The sequence below is a fragment of the Falco biarmicus genome, chromosome Z, assembly GCF_023638135.1.
Source record: "Falco biarmicus isolate bFalBia1 chromosome Z, bFalBia1.pri, whole genome shotgun sequence".
In the NCBI taxonomy this organism is placed as follows: domain Eukaryota; kingdom Metazoa; phylum Chordata; class Aves; order Falconiformes; family Falconidae; genus Falco; species Falco biarmicus.
Genome location: NC_079311.1, coordinates 4,585,159 through 4,605,792, shown reverse-complemented (window position 1 = coordinate 4,605,792; position 20,634 = coordinate 4,585,159). Strand labels below are relative to the sequence as shown.

The 20,634-nt window shown below is 39.0% G+C and overlaps 1 protein-coding gene across 2 annotated transcripts in view; it reads left to right on the top strand.

Annotated features, from left to right (window-relative positions):
* The window catches only part of TMEM161B (transmembrane protein 161B), a 61,229-nt gene extending 41,983 nt beyond the window's left edge, over positions 1-19,246 (top strand). For both annotated transcript variants that reach the window (XM_056324311.1, XM_056324310.1), the window contains 3 exons: positions 821-995; positions 3,188-3,284; positions 4,151-19,246. In XM_056324311.1, coding sequence (XP_056180286.1) covers positions 821-995; positions 3,188-3,284; positions 4,151-4,428 — 550 coding nt within the window. In that variant the 3' untranslated portion in view covers positions 4,429-19,246. The remainder of the gene's footprint in view (positions 1-820; positions 996-3,187; positions 3,285-4,150) is intronic.
* The last annotated feature ends 1,388 nt before the right edge of the window (positions 19,247-20,634 follow it).

Here is a 20,634-nt window from a genome sequence, read left to right as displayed (position 1 = left end):
TCTTGAACCTCATGTTTTATGTGTTGATGTAGGAGAGGTGTGGTTTCACTGCAGAGTCATGATACATTGGCATGAGAACTGACCCAAGTGATTTGTCTTAAGATCTGTGTGTAGATAAGTGCATATGGAATTGACAGCTAATATATTTAAAACATAAAAAGGGGAGGAATTTTCAGGAAGATGGTATCTGAAATAAATATTGTGTAGGCAGCGGAGGTGATTGTCATTGTCACTATTAGTCTAGATAGTTCAAAACAGTAGTATTCAAATAGACTTGAAACAGATATCATTAGCTGACACACTTATTGCTTTCTAGGTCTAAGATAGGCTTCCGAGGTGATTCTGTGACCACTGAACTATTACATAAAACATAGCAAATACATGTATTTTGTGCTTCTGTTCTGTTCTTTAGTTTCCCTTACCCTGTTACAGCACAGCCCTCATTTATTCTGAGGCAACTGATGCACACATTTGCTATCTAGAAGCCTGTAATTAACTGAGCAAGCTTGTTTTTTAGTGTCCTGTCTCCATTACTCAGAATTTAACCATTTAAGAGCTGTTCTTGTTCACAGACAAATGGATACTAATTAGGATCTAATGCTGTAATAGGGCTACTGAGACGTAGCAGTAGAGAGAGAAGTGGGGGCAAAATGAATATTGCTTGCACATGAACTTGGTAACTGTAGATTGTGCCTTAAGTATTTTTTACAATATGCTTCAAGATTCCTTTACAGATGATACAAAAAAATAACTGTAGCAGCCGGTGACTTTTGGAAGATAGCATTACCGTGTAATTTTTTTTTTTTTTCCCTCGCCACAGAATGTCAGAAGATACATTTGACACCTTCAGGTTGTGGATTATAATCCTGTTGTGTGCTTTAAGATTGGCTATGATGCGTCATCATTTACAGGCCTATCTGAATTTAGCCCAGAAAAGTGTGGATCAGATGAAAAAGGAAGCTGGCAGAATAAGTATGGTTGATTTACAGAAAATGGTAAGTATGATGGCACTGAGGTTACATATTTGGAGTGCTCTGTCTGTACAAATGCTTTTTTCCAGTTTGTGTCTTCTGTGGCACCAGAGCTGAGCTGAAATCTGAGTGAAGCTTCCGAAACTGTATCTTCTATAAAAATAGCACCATTACAGAGAAATTCTGCACACCAAAGTTTGCAGGGCTATATCATCCGTGCTGTGCAGATGGCATGGCTTAAGTTATTCGGAAGTTACAAAAGATCCTTCATGAATTGTTCTTCACAAATAGGTACAAAAATGATGGGTTTCTGTTCAGTATGAACAGATCTTGAGGAGTGCACAGGGAGAGTGGTGATCTCTAGCTACAACGTGGGGAAAAAAAGAGTTGAATTTAGGTAGCAGGATAAAATACTGCTAGCTAATCCCAACTATAATTTTTAAATTGAGGCAAAATTGAAGATGAGGTGGTTATATTTTGGAATAAAGTGAGACAGGCTTAATTCTGTCAGACCACTCTCAAGTGCACTAGCCTAGTTATAAAACTGCCCATCTTTGTAAGTGGCATAGAAAATTATTTATTTTTATTTTTTTTTTAAAGACATAAAACATACCATCAACAAACTGAGGAGGTGGAAATTTGTAAGCTTGTTGTAGAACGGTATGCATGTTGCTGCAAAATAAACTTACATTTCTAAGGTTGGCACGATAGTGCTGCTGGATGATCCTACTGTGTTGGCGTGTATTGCAGGAGGAATATTGACGTATGCCATAAGACAAAGATTTCTCTCTTAGAATTGTTGCTATTACTTATAATAATCTTGGCTTCACTGAATATCTGAAGGTTGTGAGTGGACTATGCCGTAGCTGTTCACAAAGTGGCTAGCAATTTTTTTCAGAAAAAAGGAAACACAGGTGGCAGCAACTGGTTAGAACAGAACTGTGCTGGTTGCTGTGGATGCACAATTTTAGTTCTGGGAGCTTTTATCCTATCTATAAAATGATAATGTCTTCTCTACGTGATGGTTTCTAAATCTGTTTATCCACTACCTTTGTATCTTCCTTTTGAGAAGGCCATAGCCCCCAAATGAAGTCCTGTCTTGTTTTGCTATTCATGTCTGCTTTATCTTCTTCTGGAACTTCTGCCAGTAAAGGCTTTCCTATCTGTCATCCTACAGTGATCATTACTTTCTGATTTGTTCTTTTTATCATATTCCATCAATTATCTTACAGTATTTTTTGTCTCATGCTTTTTCTTCTGCCAGTGTCTTACTGTTTTTTCTTACGTTAGTTTTTTGATGCTTGTTCATCATGAAGCCCTTTGAGGTTTTAGAGATATTTCCAAAAAGTCATGTCTGCCTTCATCTTTTTTGCCACTCAGTATTCTGTTCTTTTCTAAAATCCAGTTATCTTTATTTCATTGCTTGCTTGCTATTGATTTTATGAATTTTTCCTCTTTATTTGGTCTAGTGGTTTAGGTCAATAGCTTATATAAAATATGTAGTGTAACAATCTCAAGAAAGTTGGAAAAGATTGGGAGCAGGGGAAGGAATAAATCGGAGTTGATTTCAATGAACCATAACGTAGACCTGAAATAAAGAACATTTAAGTGCTGTTATGATTAGTTACTAATAAAGTATCATCTTGTCATTGTTTTTAAAATACTGATGTTTCACAGTTGGAAATATTAAAAATATCTCATTTTTGAAAAGGGTCTGCAATGTTAACTAAACTTTAGTTTACTTTTTATGAGGCTTTGGACTCTGACTACGACTTAATTTTTGAAACAGGATTTAGTTTCTAACTAGCTGTGGACTTTAAAAATCAAACCTATATTTAGCTTGAATTCTGGTGTATTGAAATAGGAGTCTTTGAATGATGAGATGCAGTTTGCAGAAGCAAAATCAGTTCTGTTTGTTTTAACAGTACTGATGCTTTTAATTATTTCCTTTCAGCCCTTTCTCTCAGATATGTAAGTGTCCTGAAACTAGAGTTCATTATAGAGGTTTCTTCATTAGGTCTTTTGAAGATAGTATGTCACGTGCCAAGATGTGCTAGAAAACTTTTAAAACTGCTTTAATGCATAAGTACTGGTTCTTTTCTTTTTTTTTTTTTTTTTAAAAAAAAGAAATAAATTGCCAGTTTTTCCTAGATGTGTTCAAAAAAGTTTGCTTTGATCATCCAGAACTCATGAATTACTCTCCTCTGTTTTCCCAGGTGGCTCGAGTATTCTATTATCTTTGCGTAATTGCACTGCAGTATGTTGCACCACTGGTAATGCTCCTTCACACAGCTTTGCTCTTGAAAACACTAGGTAGGCAAAATTGGATAAACAAAAATGTATTCTGTTATATTTTCAGCTTGCTAAGGAGAATTTGAAGGTACCGGTATTTGCAATACAGAAATACATTGTAGTTTCCTGCAATTTAAAACATTCTGATGTGTGGCTTTTAAGCAGTCCTCTTCTGTCGCTGCTTTTGACATCTTTCAACTATATGCTAATTAGTTTGATTTATTTCTGAGAAATTGTGCAATACTACCAATTAAGCTGTTTACTTCTGTTGAAGTATTTGTCTTTTAAAAAAGTATTTTAAAGATGAGCTGTATAAAGCAATGTTGATTTAACCTTGTGAGCATCTGTTTAAAAGATTTTTTTTTCATCTTTTCAATCTTTGGTAGGCTTTTTGAATGGAAATTATGAGATACGGGATTATTTCATTATTGGGAGATCTGATGTCACTCTAGGTTTTTTTTCTTCTTTATTTCTTTTCTGTGACGGATGTCTTTCACAGCCTGCCATGCAGTCATGGCATTCTTTTTTACAAAATGTCAGCGGAAAGAGGTAGGCTTTATTAGGCTGTGATTCATCCCGTTCTGGAGTAGACAACTGCATCTGGTGAGATGAATCATACCCAGCACTCACAGGGGTCCCAAGGCAGCTATATCACATGTAGATGTTAGGATATGAAAAGTTAAGATGAATCCTACCCTAATAGCTTAGTAGTATGATCAGGAAGCCATGCAGATGAATAGAATTAGCATTTACTAAGTTATAAAAGCTTCCAAATTTTTTGGTTTTGTGTGCGTGAAAAATATATCTAAGATGATCTATAGAGTGATAGAGGTAACAGAACTTGCATTTAATTCTACAAAAATCTGTTACGCGTTTGTTTTTAACAGGTAATTATTCTTGGGGCATCTACCCGGAACTGAATTCTGACACTCCAGCAGAAAACAGTCTGCTTCCCAATTCAGTTTATTCTGAGTCTCCACCTGCTGATGGAAAGATGAAAGTAACTGTAGTACAAATAACAATGGCTTTGGGAAGCCTAAAGAATATTTTCACTCCTCTCCTGTTCCGGGGACTCCTGTCTTTCCTCACCTGGTGGATTGCTGCTTGCCTCTTTTCTACAAGCCTTTTTGGGCTTTTCTATCACCAGTACCTGACTGTGGCATGAACAGGTCAACTGACGAAGCAAGTGTGAGGTCAAATGCTAGATACAAACCCAGGTACCCAAGAGGAGATGAAGAGAAAAGAAGAAAACTATATATGAAGAGAAAACATATCAGAATTTTTTTTAAACACTTCCTCTGTGTTCTCAGGGTGAATATTCTTATAATGTTTAAAATTGCAGCTGGGTTTGTTATTTTTGTTATCCAAATGGTAGGTAACTTAATTGAATTATAGTATTGGGACTGACTGATATTATTGTGCGGCAGGTGGTGGCGAGTGTACTGAAAAGATATGACCTCCGAGTATCTTGGTTTCCATAAATAGCAAGCCAACCTCAAAACTTTGTGTTTTAAACATCAACAGTCAGTGACTGAACTGTGTTAGAAGGGTACTGGTTATAGTGGCTGCCTATCGATTAAATCTTGAAACTGAGCCATACAACAGAAGGAGAGAGGGGATTTAAAAAAAAATATTCTGTTGGATAGCTATCGATCACTTTTCTCCGTGAAAAATGAAATAATCCAACAGGACAAAAGAAATGCTGTATATTACAGTAAGGAAAGTTGTATAAAATTTAAATTTAACCGGAACAGATATGTGGAGCTGACAGGTATTGCTGCCTAAATATTTTGCAGGAATGCTTGTGCAGTGAGAGTTATAAAATATACATTATTTCAGTCCCTGCAGTCATTTTGAAGTAATGGCCATTTGTATTGGTGCTACTATTGATCCACAGATTCCATTTGGATCTTTTAAATTTCTTCTTTTCAGGTAATAGATAAATTTTGTTGAATTCACAGAAAATAGTAGAAGATTAGTGACACCAATCAAACATTTCAAAACAAAACAGTTAAATCCTGCTGACTGAGAGTGTATGTATCTGTGTAATGTACGTATAAATATATATTATATATTAAATATATAATATATATGAAGTTATAAAATATGGAATCTTTATTTTAAATTACTGAATGTATCTTACAGGGCCGTGGGAGAGGGATGTATGTTTGTCTAGTAATCTCAAGATCCCTTTTGAAATGAAAATTAAATTTTTTTTTGAAAGTTCAGTTGAAAGGGCTATTTGTTTTTGGTGCCTCTTCAAAGGTACTTAGCTATACTAAAGAAACTCACGCTCTTTTAGAAGAAAAGATCTACTTAAACCGTTAATCTTGATATTTCTGCTCTGGCAGATCATCTTTTGCCACTCTAATCTGGGTAACTTGGCCATATAGTAACAACTGATATCTCTTAGCTTCAGAAATAGATTTTCTGTATAAAAAACCTGCTATAATAAGGAGGAGCAAAGCATTAATTTCACAAGCTTTGCTTAACTAGAGGGATCGCAAATATAAAACCATTACAGAACAAAGTAGAACGACAGTTTTTTCAGATGTTTTGTATAATTGCAAAACAGGAATGGGAATTTATATGCAGTAGCTTTTTAAAAAAGTTAATATTACACTTTGCAGAGGTCAGTGGGTTTTTTAACTAATACTAGCTGTTTTTATGTTACTGTTCTTTTTCTCTTGAATTTGTGTACAGCTTTGGCATATAATAAGCATTTATAAATGGAAACGTGTAACTGAATATTTAATATGTAGCAAACCTACCATATGGGAAAACAAACTGAACGAATGCAGAAAGTCAAGAATTTAAGCTGGTGATAAACTGTCTTACTATATTGAATGCCTTTTTAAGTTATTTATTAGTTTATTAAATTGTATTTACTGATAGTAGGGAAAGATTTGTGTACACCAGGTAGTACCTACCGCATGCATTTTGGATGTCTGAGAACATATTGCATGGTTCTACCTGTTTCATTGCAGTATAGTATTTCAGTGCTACTGGTGCTGCAAGCTTTTTTTCACACCAGCGTTTCATAACTAATGGGGACTAAGGCTTAACTGTGTGAACTGGCGTAAAGAAAAATATTTGACTTAATAGCTTCACATCTCAAAACATTCCTAGGAAATTAGAATGACAAAATATGACAGGTCCAGCAATACTGGACTCACTCACTGTTAGTTTGAGATGTATCATTACTAATAGAATTAATAAGGCCAGCTTTTAAGTTATGGTTAGGTATCTAATGTTTATGTTTTGTTCAGGACAATGAAACGATGTAGTGCTGTTTGATTCTGATAGTGAACTTGGCTGAATTAGCTCACTGTACAGGAGAACGTAACCTGTTGCAATGTGAAGGACAGGAGTAAGCTTTGGATACTAGAGAAGACTTCAAAATGACGTTAAGTAACGATTTCTGTTGGCATAAGTATTTATTCTGAAAGCTCTTAAGTAAAAGTGAACTGTAGTTATTATATACTGCATTCAGCAGAGGTAATTGTGTAGCTGAGCTTCACGGAGCTTTTGGTAAGAGCTCATGCTGTTTTATTCTTCAGATGTCACACTGATCGCAGTGAAAAATAGGCACCTGGACTTTGCTGATGTTAAGATCAGCGCTTCTGGCCGTTGTTGTTTCATTGTTCCACAGAACTGAATGGTTGACCTTCTGGTCAGCAGTCTGATCTGAGTGGGAGCTGGTCTTTCTTCGGATCCATTTAATCCTTCCATAAGTCTAGGAAGCTTATTAAAAACTAGAAGATAGCAATAAATGCCTTTTGAATTGTGAGGTGACAAACTAGAGGGAGCATATTGCTGCAGTTGTGAGCAGTGCTTCCTGGAACTACCTGATGTGCTAAAAAAAGGGGGCTTTTAAAGTAAAACAGCAACCCTGATAGTCCTGACTTCCATGTATATGATGTAAGCTTCAAAGGAGTATCTGCTCATTTCTTTAGTGAGTTCCTTTAAAACAGCAGCTGGCAAGTGTGCTTTTTTTTTTTTTCCCATGCAATTCTTTATCAGCACCTGGGGGAGCAGGAAAAAGCATCTTGCAGAAATGGAAAAGCAGGTAAAACATGACTGAAAAGTTAGTAGTTTTTATTCAGGATTCTTAAACGTTTTGTCTTGCATTTTACCTACTACCTACTTAATTTCTGTGAGATTTTAGAAGGAAAGGTGCCTTTGACAAAGAATCAATGTTTCTTTCTTTCTTCCTGAGTTCACATCTCTCTTTTCTCACTCCAGTAATGTGACTTGTTAACTTGACTTCTTTTTCCTATCCACAGCTTTTTCCCTACATTCCCTAAACTGACTTGGCTAAATTAGTTCAGGATTGTACTTTTTCTTTTTTTTTTTTTAATTTGTTGGCTTGGTTTAAATTAATCTTATTTTTGAAGGAGTAGTTCCTTTCCGTAGTACAAGTAACTTTGAATTCCAGCTGAAATACAAACTTGTTAACGATTGTTTAAATACTTGCACTTTTATTATGGAAGTCCCGTTAGACAAGGTGTTAAGTTAGTGATAAATCCAAGTCTTCCAGCAAGTTCAGGGAAGTCCAAACATAACATTTGGGCTATTTCTGAGCTTAGAGAAATTGATTAGGAAAAGGAGAATAGATTCTAACAAGCCTATGCTTCCACTTTGCAGGCAGTGTTCTCAGGCAGCAGTTGTCCTTTTTTGGTACCATCTCAAGCTAAAGGATTTGCCAGGTTTTGAGGTGTTTTTAGCTGCACAGTTTTTTCCTCTTCCAGATTTCTTTTGCACAAGAATCAACAGATCAAGTAATGGCAGAAAAGCAGTTAGTAGCTGTATAACAGAACATCCTTGTGCGTAAGGACATGCTTTAGAAAACTGGTTTCTATGGCAGTTGTTCTCCTTTGAGTTGTAAGTACTGCAAGATGTGTGAGTAGAAATGTGTGCTTACCTGGGTTGTAAAGTCAAACTTACCTACCAACACAAATGCCACAAAGATGCATCATCCCAACAATTGGGTAGCATAACCTCAGTGAATGGAGTGGTTAGGGAGTACAGAAGTTTTGGCAGACTTCAAAGGAACAATTAAAAGTTTGTACTATGTCACAGTAACTACAGCTAACAGGTAATAGAGGTCTTGGATGTACCACATAGAAGATGTAAATTGTCTGGTCTTATTGCTGTTGGAAGGCTCTACAAGGTAAAAGGCCATATGCCTCTTTATTCTCAAAGGCCTGTGTTTTCCTTTTGAACGTTAGCTTGTTTCTCCAGAGAAGATTTTGAACAGTTTTTAAATGCTATGCTTCATGCTTTGCCACGTGACACGATTTGTGCATTTGTTTGTTAGCCACAAAACCCCCAGACTTAACCCCACAGTTCATTTTGTCACTACGAGTTTAACTAGAAAGTTTTAGTTAAGACTGAAGAATTAATAAGAAGTGCATGGAGGAAATGGAAATACTGAATCAGAATGAGGCCAAAGAAAATCATGTGCTCTCTTGGACAAGTTTTTTAGTATGGCTGAGCAGAACCTTAATAGAGGAAGGCAACAGCAGGTCAGTTGTATCCTAAATAAAATACAAAATGTGAATTTTTACCATTATGAGTAAACAAGACTGTTATTTTCAGCATCTGCAGCCTAAGTCCTAAATCTCAAATGGTAAATTAAGAGCAATATTTTGACCTCTCTGATATTACTCTAAAGAGCATCTAGGCAACAAGTATTGAAGCAAAATGTCAAATCTAGTTAAGTAAGCTGATGCAGAGTAGTCAGTCTGTGCTTCAGCGTGATTTTTGTGCAACTTCTTCTTTAGGAAGGTCTGCCATGCTTTGTGGCTTTGGCAGAGCACGCACTGACTGAGATGGATGGCATGTTTGATCTTCACTTGTAGTGCTAGACTGAAAGGTCTTCCTCCTCTGTGGGTGAGATCATGAGGCCAAGATGTTATTTCAAGGCTGCTTTTACTGACATCTGTATATGCTGCGTTTAACTTTTTCCAGTCTCTCACTGTGGACTGATGGGAGAGTAATACTGCACTGGACATTGTTTTGTATGCCAGTGTGTATGTATTTTTCTAACTTTGATTTCAATGGCATTTTAAATGGTAATTATTTTTAATCTTGATACCATGGATCATCTTTGCATTTTTTAATACCAGTGCCTGCAATTAGAGGTCAAATACTTCTGCACTACATTTTTTTTTTAACTTGATGTCCAGACTGAAGTATTAACAAATGCAGTTTTATACTGAAGTGTGAAATCCACCTGTAAATACCAAACTTTTTCCATGTGTGATCACACATCAGTCAAGAGTTCTTACTTGGATTTGCAGGATTTCTCTCAACAACATGCTATCTATATGACTCTGCTATTTATAAAACAAACACCTCAGTAGGGTTTTGAGAGTAGCTTTTTACAAACTCCTTAGTAGTAGGCCATTTCTGTTTGTTTTATGATGCTGCTAAGTATTTCTTAAAACCTGGCTTAAAATATCTTCTGTTTAAAGTGAACCTTGTTCTCTTTTCCTCTGTTCATTGTAACTGCTTCCTGTATATGTTCTAAGCTTTGAGAATGCGTATTTATAGTATTTTTGATAAAGACCTAGGACAATGAAAAATGCACCAGGAATTTTATTTTTAAGTACAGTTCATACACGTGTCATGATGTGCCAACAAACAGTTTTTCTTCTCTTCAATGATTCCTTTGTCCCGTTGATAACGATCTTGCACATTTTCAGTATGTAAAGTTTTCTAGGAGGAATACATGTGGGGAAATACTCTGTAATAGCAATCACAGGGAACTGTCTAATGTGTCAGTCTTCCCATTTATGTGAGCAAATATTAGTGTAAAGATGCTATTAAATAATTTAAGACTAAAATTTCTCATAAGGTAGACTTGTTACGAATTGCACAGGGAATATCTGCCAAGTTGTAAATATTTTATTTTAAATATGTCTCTGATGCTGGGAACACACATGAATTCAGTGTTGTTGTTCTGTTAATAGTCTTTTTTTTTTTTTTTTTGTCTTCTTAAGTGAAAAGCACATAGTACTTCCTACTCTAGAACAAACCCAAGAAGAACAGACTTCCCTCCCTTCATTTCAGTATTTGCCAGATTGGAAAACCTCCGATGTTATTTATGTAATGTCTAACTTCATCTTATTGCTAAATTACTGCTGAAAGACAATTTTTATAGTTACAGCTTTACAAATATTAAGACCATCATGCTTCACAGTGAGGACGGTGTCAAATGGTTGTCACGTGATATTGACCTGTCCTGACTGGTATTGCATTGTTGGCTGTTCCAAAACAAATTGTCTCGTTTGCTTTATGCTTTAGAGGTTCATGGGGATCTGTGAATAGGAGATTTGGGGATTTGCTCTATTTTGGGTTGAGGTTTTGTGGGCGTTTGTTGGTTGGTTTTGGGGTGGTGTGTTTGTTTGGTTTTGTTGTTTATTTTTTTAGTCTGTATGGATAATACTTAGGTACAATTACTACAAATAATAAACAACCTACAGCTACATTGCATTCTTTTTGTACACTGTAGACTAAAGTGCCTCAACGTGGGTGGTCTCTACAAGACATGCTTAAAATTTCTTGCGTACTTACTTTGTACTTACGTTGCTACATAATAGCAGGTTAACTTTTGGAAAGGAGATGCAAAGACTGCTAGCCCTTAAAATGGGCCTTGCTGTGAAATCGTTCTTTCCTTGCAGTTTTTGGCATATAGAGTGTCCATGTGCATTTAGGGTTATTACACATTGGAGGCAAATAAGATTTTGAAGAAATCTTTTCCATTCCTGTTAGATAATCGTTGAAGTAATAGCTTTGCCTACTACCTGACTGGTAGTATAACACTCCACTGCCATCTGTGCATTCAGTTTTCTTCCCTTTTTTTTTTTTTTTTTTTTTTTTAATGACTGAGGGAGAGGACATACACAATTCTGAACAGGTTGACTTTAACGAAGTTTTATAGTGTCACCTTGGGTGTTGGTTTTGCCCCAGCTGTGCAGGCACATGGTGACCTCAATGACTTCAGCCAGGTAAGTGATTCTGCTTGAGGCTGCACTGAAGTTCACCACATCCACATGGATGTGGGGCACAAAGAGTATGAAAGAGCTCGATTGTAACATGGCTGGCTGGCCTCTGGCAAAGCGGCTGCACAAAAAGAAAGGCGCAAGTTACACCTTCTGATTTTTTTTAGAATGCTGTTAGGGTATTGAATAGCAAAACCACGCTTACCTGTTCAGCTACTTCCCCACCTCCAAGAATGGCAAGAACTGAAGGTGAAACCTGCCTGGTCTGGTCCAGTGGGGAAGTTAAAACTGAGGAAGCAGCAAGGTGCCTACTCGTGAGTTCATTATGCATTCTAAATATGAAGTGCTTGTAAGTTGAGATGGTGTTGCTGATTCAAATCCACCAAAGGAAGCCCTCCTCAGAGGAAGGCTTGCAAAAGCATTTTGAGCTTTTAGCTCTAAAAAGTGGCTGTAGCAATCTGTACTGTCTGTAGTACACTGTTGGGGAAAGTACTTGCTCCAGTAAGCTTACTGAACATTTCCTTACACTATGTGTAAGAAATTACATTGCTTTTTTTACTGTAGAGCATTTAAGAAGCTGATTTTGTCTTGCTTAATGTTACCATGTATCGAGCAGCATTTTATTAATGTGAAAATAGTAGGAATTGGTTTGTTGTCTAGGCGACTAAATTCCTTTAACTTCAGTAAATTTTGCAGAGTGAGGCAGGATTATATTTTCTTATTGCCCATTCGTTCTGTTGAAATGTTATAATTGTTTTTATAATGCATCCAGTGCTAAAACTAAATTTATATTTATTCGTTGCTGATGGTAATACCCCAGCAAATCTAAGAGAAACTGTGATATCTGCTGTATAGCAACTGCCCCATCAACTTGCTTGCCTTTGTAAAGTGTTTATCCATGTTAGACACTTAATGTCTACTGCAAGTGATGCTTATATAGTATTTTAGTACCCTACATGTACTCCGCATGCCTTGCATTTATGCACTGTAAAAGGATAGACTGTTTTACAGTACTTGCTCTAGGTTTAAAAACAGCTACCATTATTTTATATAGTATTTCCCTTATCCAAGATAGGATGGTTTCTAAAGCCAAAGATCAATAAATGCTTGTTGTCTATCAGTGTGATTTTTTTATTCCTATTTTTTTTATGATACGTCCCACTTACCAGCTTGTGCAAAATCTCCATGTTCGCCAAAAAGCATGTGGTAGCCAGACTTTTTCTCAGTTTCTGTGCTAGCCGCAGTTGTATGTCTTCTTTAGAAAGAATTGAGTAGACCATTTATCCCCTCCCTGTTTGGGGTGAGGCAGAATAAACAATTTTCTAGTATAAATGCAGATAGTGTCTTAGTCATATGAATAGTAGTTTATCCACAAAGAACCACTTACAGATTGTATATAAATGTTTTAATTTCTAAGTGTTTCAGAATTAAAATTTGGGAACAATTTAACTCCCTGGGAAAAAGATTGACTGTACGTCATGGTAAGCGGAGGAAATGTTGAGTTTCCTAGTACAGTCATAGGATTTATCATCTTCTTGACTGTCACCCTTCCTGACAGGAAATCACTTTAAAACAGATTATATTTGCTGTCTTAAAAAAAAGAGAAGTAATGTGTTTGAAAACCCATTGCATGGTCCTTTCTATTTGTTTCATCCTAACAGCACTACGAAGGAATATACTTAAAGTAATAACATTATGTAACCCCCTTTTTTTTTTTTTTGGTTTTGTTTTTTAAATTTCATTCTTGGAATATCATGTTCAGTTACGCATGGATTTTCTTTCCATTCATGCAACACATACAGATACATGATGCCAGATCTGCTCAGGTAGTTCTGCAGCAGTAAAAAAAAAAAAAAATTAAAAAAAAAAATAAATTGAGGAAACAGCCTCCTTTAACTCACAACCACAGTGCTGCCAGAGACCCCTTTGATTATAAAGGACAGTCCTGTTACAGAGGGGAAAAATGCCTCCACAGGCATCTCCCCCAGGAAGAGCCAGTCTTTATTTTGGGGATCAGGATTTCAAAGTGCAAGGCATTTGAGCTGTGGGACCTCCACCTGAAAGTGGTCAGCCTGTCTCAGATAATAGGATGAGGTTAAAGTCACTGTTAGGAGGAAGGTGGTGAGCTGTGGTGGGAGGTTTGTTTGTCTCGGAAGCCATCTCAGCCTTCTGCTTTCTCCATGCAACCTGAAGCTTGAGACTGCCTCGAGAGTCTACAGTCCCCAGGACTTTGCAGTAGAATAGCTGTTTAACCCGGTGTGTGCTCACAGCTTATATATTCCGTGCTTATGCTTTGGGTAACGTGTTGATGCTGGTTCGCTGCTCCAAGTTAATCAGTGGGTGCTGACGTAGTGTAGGCGCTTCTCAAGATTTTTTTCTAGGCTGGGTGTCTGTGCCCTGCAAAATTTGTTACAGCCTTCAAAAGGACTTTGGCTGGAGCTGTACCAAACAATCAGGTTACTTGCACTGTTGATTCGACTGCACCTTTTCTACCTGTGAAGTGGTCAAGTGCTGCAGAGCTCAGACAATCCAGCAGTTGCCTGGAAAAAGCGTCCATCCCTCTGCTAGCCACAGCACTGGCTGCCACGAAGGTGCATGCTCTGCTCCTCCAGCTTTTCATATTCATCAGCTCTGCAGCAAGAAGCTGCTGTGAAAGCCTTGGCAGCGTGCTCCTGGGATGGAAGCAAGCCTTTGATTTCAAGGGTTGTATGACGTCTTGCTTTTGAACCCACCAGGTTCGCACTGCAAAAAGCCCCACTGATTTAAAAGGTGTTCCGCGAGGAAAACTGGCACAGCTGACCTCCGCTGTCAAGTGCGAGCGTGGGTCATCAGTGTAAGAGCCTAGGGACTATTGAACTTCTTGAAATGTTAAGTTTTAGCAGAGTTTGTTCTGTGGTAGAGCCTGGCAGCTCCAGCCAAGAGGGCAAGCATTGGGTACCTGTACAGTGCTAGCTGGTCTGGACAGGGCTGAGAAAATAGTGAAGATGTTGCTGTTTTGATTCAGATTTTATGAAGAATTTTCAAAGAAGGCATAAGGCAGTTGTTGCTTGCCTGCTTAGTAGGCAGGCTGTTAATGGGTGAACTGCAAAACGGATGCAGCAGCGACTGGGAGATCACTCCTTTGGAGGAATATTCGGTTTCCCTCTAAATCTATGTTACAAAGTAGAACATAATTTGTTACATTTGTTCTGGAGTCAATCCTGCAATATTTTATGCTTCTTGCAATATCTGAGTGTTTTAAGACCTCACTGGAACACTGCTTCTTGTGGATTAGCATTTTGCTTTCCTGGGGTGCAGCCCTGATGGGTCCGGGGGAGAGGCAGCTTCCCAGTCTGTGCAGTGTGGAGCCGCTTTGTAATTCTGTCTCCCTTAAAAGCTGAAAGGAGAATAAAGCGTCCTTATGTCAGAGTTATGAGATGCACAAGCTTACAGCGATTCTGGATACCAACCCATGACTGTGTTCTTCCTGCCTGTCAGATCTGAAAGCAATTTTTCAATGAGCGTAGAACTTGCGTGATTTCCCAAAATGCTCATTTTTATAGGTGTATGCTGTTGGGTATAGTGTGGAGCAGCTGTGCGTATGTCAGAAACTAAAAGAATATGGGCTGTTAGTTGGTGTTGGATGTGTCTGAGCTTTTTAGGTTCATGGGTGTCTGCTTTGCTTCCCGTTCCTTTGGGTTATATTTGCAATAGGACATACCTGCAATTTTTGGTCCTGAAATCCAGCTTTTTTCATTGCATGTATGCATGTGTTGGTATCAGCCTGATGAGAAGAGTAAAATATACAATCTTAAGTCCAAACATCTGCATCTTGTCTGGATTTCCAGTTCCCCTGTACTCTTGTTTGTTCACAGAGTGGGATTAAGCTGTTACTGGCATCTCCCGGGCAGCACGAGCTCACCAAAGTGGGAAGGGGGATGTAGGGGGTGGGTGGCCACAGCAGAGTTGTATAGCAAGGAATCTGGGCTGCAAATCACAGTGCAAAGGATACAGAAAGCAGTTGATCTGGACAGGGATTTGTTGGCCACAGGAAAGCACAACGTGGTGGTTCGATACGTGCTGGTAAAAAACATCTGGGAGGCGGGAGGGGATGTGACTCAGATTACAAACCAAAAGGGGCGAGTTGGAGACTGTTGTGTCATGCAGGGTGAGCAGGATCGGTGCTGTAACACTGCGGGGTGAGGTGGCTTCTGCTGCTGGTTTTCGTGTGAGTACCTGGGAAAGCTGAGGAGGTTTTAAGGGCTGGAAAAATGACTTACCGTGAGAAATGTAAAAAGCACTCTGCGGAGTATCAAGGGAAGATTCCAAGGTTAAAGTACCTTAATGTGGAGTAAAAGCTGCATAGAGAATGTCTCTAATCTTAGAGGAAGACAGGGCAGGAACCAGGGACTGGGACCTGACACTGGGCAGATTGCAATAGTGGAAAATGAGGTTTTAACAGAGGGAGTCACTAATTACATTGCTGCCTGGAGCGGTGAATTCTCCACTGGGTTGTCTTCAGACATCCTCTCTATGAGGTATTACAGGTGAGCAAGAACTGCTCTCAATACATGGTTAATCAACAAAAAGTGAAGGAACCAGGGAGCAAACACCTAAACTGCTGTTTAATTCAGTTTTGTCCTAAAGATGGGAATTTTGGAACTTTTGGACTGGCACTGCTGTGGCTGGATTGCCACATGACTTAGGAGGAAACGCACAGACTGAATTTCTTAAACGCGGACTATGTGTATCTGTTTTTTATATTGCAGAGGTTTTAATGCCTTTGAAAAGTTCCAAGTGATAACAGCTTTTAAAATACGGTTTTGCTGATATCTAGAAAAAAGGTGATTTTGAAAATAAAGAAGTGTAAAGTGATGAAATAGGAATGTTACGTTCTGTCTGTCTAGGGGCATAATGATATCTCAGAAAAGAAAACTTTCTCTGGAAATTATGTTTTCTAAAAGGTGACAAATTGAACATGTCAAGAGTGGAGTGAGAGCATTACTCTTACAAAGTTAGAAGCACAAGTCTTCAGCACTTGAACTTTTTGTTCTGGTGCTACAATTTTATGATTTTTATTTTGCATCTAACAATAGAGCAGATGAGTTCCTTAGGTCAGCAGCTAGATGAGAGATCAACAACTGGCACTGAGCCTCTGGCTCACGTTTTGGCTTTCCAGGCGGCAGCAGCCGTTAGCAGGTTTGCTGTTGCACATGCTGGCTTCACGCCTGAGCTGGCAATTTGAGGTTCCACTTCTCTTAAATGTCTGGAGGCAAGAACCATTTTCTTCCTTTCCTCCATATATGGTTATCGTTATTACTAAAATTTTGGTGGCTCTTGTATTGAGACTGTTGTGTTGCTGTCAAGAAATTTTACTTTGGAGACCCCTTCCCCCTGTAACACCACCTTTTCATCAGAACCTTGCTTGGGAAATGGATGCCTGATGATGGTAGTTAGGCAATCTATCGCAGTTGCTTTAGGATGTTTCAGTAGGAATTCAGGGGTTCCTTGTGTGTCCCTGAAGCCTTCGTAAGCTGGGTGGGAGACTTTCTCCCTTAGTAGCATTTATGTTCTGTTAATTTTTCTTGTGTATATTGCTTGTTCACGTTTTGGTTGTCACATGGAGCCTGCTCTCTCAAGCTCGGTTTTTACCTGAGGGGTGCTGTTTGTGGCAGAGCAGCGGGCGGCCACTGTGTCCCCACCTGGGCATTTCACCCTTGGCCAGCCCAGCACACTCTTACCATCTCTCTGCATCCCGTACTCGTGTTGCTCCCTCACCCGTGAAGAGGGACACCAGACACACTTCCCCGTGTTATCTAGTTACAAATTTAGCCAATTATCACTCATCCTTTATCCTTTATATACTTGTACCGAGTGCTACTGTGTTCCTAGTCTTTTTTTTCCTCCCACCCTTGACTTTCATCCCTCCCAGGCGATCACCTCCCAAGTGTTAATAAGACAGCCCTATTAATATATTTCACAATAAACTGTCTTTTCTTTTGCAACAGCTTTGCAACACTGATTCGTACCTTTATGTTTCCTAATTCCCAGAATCTTTTATGCAGTACTTCTGCAAGGCGATTATTTCCTGGTTTTGTATATATGCTTTTTACTTCTCTAGTAAGTATAGTACCTGGCACTTTGTTGTGTTTCTTTTTTTTTTTTAAATACTTTGGAGAAATGGTCTAAAATAACTATCAAAGTTACTTTAAATTCGCAGATCGTCACTTGAGTCCGTTAGATTTATCATGTGTTTTCTGTGCAAGCATACTAAGATCATACAATTGCAGAATAGTTTGGGTTGGAAGGAGCCTTTAAAGGTCATCTAGTCCAACCCCCAAAGACGGCAAGGAAAATATTGAAGCGTATTGTCTTCCTAGGAGTGCGCATGCACATGTACTATATGTATGTGGTTTTATACACAAACACCTCCCACCCTGTTATATATTCCCTGTCTAACAGTGAGATGCTTAAGGCAGTTCTTCTGTGTCATATCCCAGGTGGCAAGTATGTGCTTCGTGCTCCTAATCCATATATTCTACTCTGCTTATGAAAATTTCCTTCTCGAAATTGCCTCAAAGACCTTAATAAAGGCAAGACAGATACCATCTCTTACTTTCCCCTTCCATGCCAGGCCAGTTGTGTGAAAGAAGGAAATTATGTTGATTTGACATGATCTGTCCTTGGCAGATCTGTGTTAGCTTTCATTATCGCTTCACCCTCTCAGGGTTTACAAGTTGATTAGGAATCTGTTAGGGGGTTTTGTTTGGGTATTGAAGGTAGGTTAGGTGGTTTAAGACCCACCATACTTTCTGTAGGTGGACATTGTATTTCCCTGTCTTCAGCCCCATGAAACTTCTTGTCCTCCACAAGCTTTTTGGGGCAGGTCAGTAATTGTGTGGCGAGAGTCTTGGCCAGTACCAAAATACTCCAGTGAGCTTCCTCAAGCACTCCTGATTACATGCATCTAACTTAGTATTTGGTAGTCTTTCAGTATCCTGGCTGCCATCAGGAAAAGAAGGAACATTCCAGCAGCAAAAAAAATTTAATTTCCCTATTAAGTAATAGACAGCTATTAATTTTCCTTCTTATTTCCGTTGTCCTTGAGATGTTCTCACCTTTCTTTGTTTTGTCCCTGTCTGCCTGCTTTAGATTGTTTTATGCTTCTTCCTACTTGTGTGCTGTTTGGCTGTTTTTGTTCTGAGTTTGGTTATGAAAGAAATCCAGCATTCTTCTTGCTCTGGTTCCTTTTGTCCTTCCACGGTACCGTTATTTATCATTTCTCCTTACTCCCGCTAGAGAAGTCACTTTTCTTACACGTCTTAGAGAATGAGCTGTTGCAAGAGTTGAAACATACTCAGGTCACCTTGCAGCATGTATTTAGCCTTTTGGGAAAGCATATAAAGTCCAGCTCTGCTGCCTTTTTGTAAAAAAAGTCCATCCTCTGTCAGCTCCACAAGTTCCTGATGTTTGCATCTATACAAAACAAAATTACCCAAAACTCACAGAAAAAGAACTCATATTACAGAATTAATAGTTGCTTTCAGTTTAGCAGATTTTGATTAATACAATGCTTTCCATCTGTGTTCTCTTAACTTCCCAGTCAACACAGCAAAACTTGCACGTATTTTTTTCTCAATCACAGAGCTTTAGCCAAGACGGAAGCAGCCTTCTGTGGAAGGCATTAAATAGAAATAAATATGCCCGAAGCAGCTGTTGACGTCTGTGATGCTGTGCTGTTTAACATAAGTCTGCTCCTCAACCGGGCGGGAAGAAGTGCCCTGAAAGTTGGCTTATTTGCTTAAGGGGATTTAGCAGTATTTCTGCTTTTTAACAAGCAAATGAGGTTGTACTAACATCACTCCAAAATACTAAGTTTTGAAGTGGTCAGGGCTTGTGCTACTTATATGAAATATCTTTCTCAATGTTTTATTTCGTCTCTACAATCCTGTTTTTACTTCCATCTTCTGTTTCTTTTGATTCAATTGCATAAAAGTGTAAAGGTTTATTTTTTGCAAGCTCTTTGCTGGGAGAGGGATATTATATCTGAGAAAATGACTACACTAAGCCTTTCACATACAAATGTTTCGTATACCTAAAAAATAAAAGTGTCAAAACATTGAAAGAAATTTTGTCTGTTGGTTCTTATGTGTTTCAAAGCGTGTTCTGTTTAGATGAAAGTGCAACTGGTAGAGACTGAACATATTTATTTACTGGTGGTTTCATCATTCTGTGCTCAAATCAAAATGTCAGGTGGCAGCAACAGTGTGAAAACACTGGATTTTAGAAGCGGCATCGAGGAAGCATACTTTGGTTATGCGAAAACCAGAGACTGAAGAATACAAGCGCTTTGAGGGTAAGTTACTGGTGAAGAGGATGAGGAACGTGGGCTTTAACTCATCTACTGAAAATATCTGCTACCATAACCTTAGTGTCCTGGCTTTTCTGCAAAGACTCTGGCACAAGGAAAGTCCTTAGCTCGGATCTTGCCCAGACACTTGGCCTGGGACAATATGCTTCCCACCCGCGTGGGACTTGCCTCCCTGTCCTCCGTGAGGCTTTTCATCTGCTTTCTCCTCAGAAGTTCCCCCTCCCCTGCCTTTCCGTGGCACGCTCACTTGTGAGGACCTTGTGTGTTTTCATACAGGGAAAGCAAGAAAAAGTAAGGCAACGCTGAGGAATTATCTGGTATTAGCTCTTAAACTCAGTTTTAAACTCTTACTTTAAAATTACTTGGCTAGATTTCATGGTTGCAGTGGCTCTTCAGCCTGTCTGCTACTGGGTGTAAAACCAAGTGCAAGGGAGGACGGGAGGGGTAAGAAGCTGGATCCTGAAAAATGGCTGCTGCTGGTATACGTGAAAAATGACCAGTTTGCAAATTACCTTTCCTTTAGGAAACTTTAAAATAATGAAATCACTTTAGTGTACTTCCAGCAGGTCATTCAGTTAAAAGGGGTTTAAAATTAAGTTCCCGCTGTTGAACGAACAAAACCGCGATGAATCTGAATTTGCAACGTGAACAGTTTGTTTAGTGGGTAAATACTAGGCCTCTGTGTGGTTAGACCCGTGGAGAGGGAGGGCCGCGGGGCCAGGTGTGGAACCTGCCTCCCGCAAGGTCAGCTCTGAAATCTGTGCGCAGGCCCTGGTCGCATTTTGCTGTCCCGGTAACTTTTAAGCTCGGGCATGTCCCAGACTGGCTGGGCAGAAGCAAACGGCTGCTGGATTCAGGGGCAGCAGCGTCGGGGCCCAGCACAGTGTACAGCCAAATTCCCCTTTATTTTCCCCCGTGAACAGCCACCCCTTAGGTGAGGGCTGGGCATTGCCCCGAGGATGAGGAGCAATTGGGGATGCAGCCGGTGCACCTCCTGCATCCTGAGTGGGGA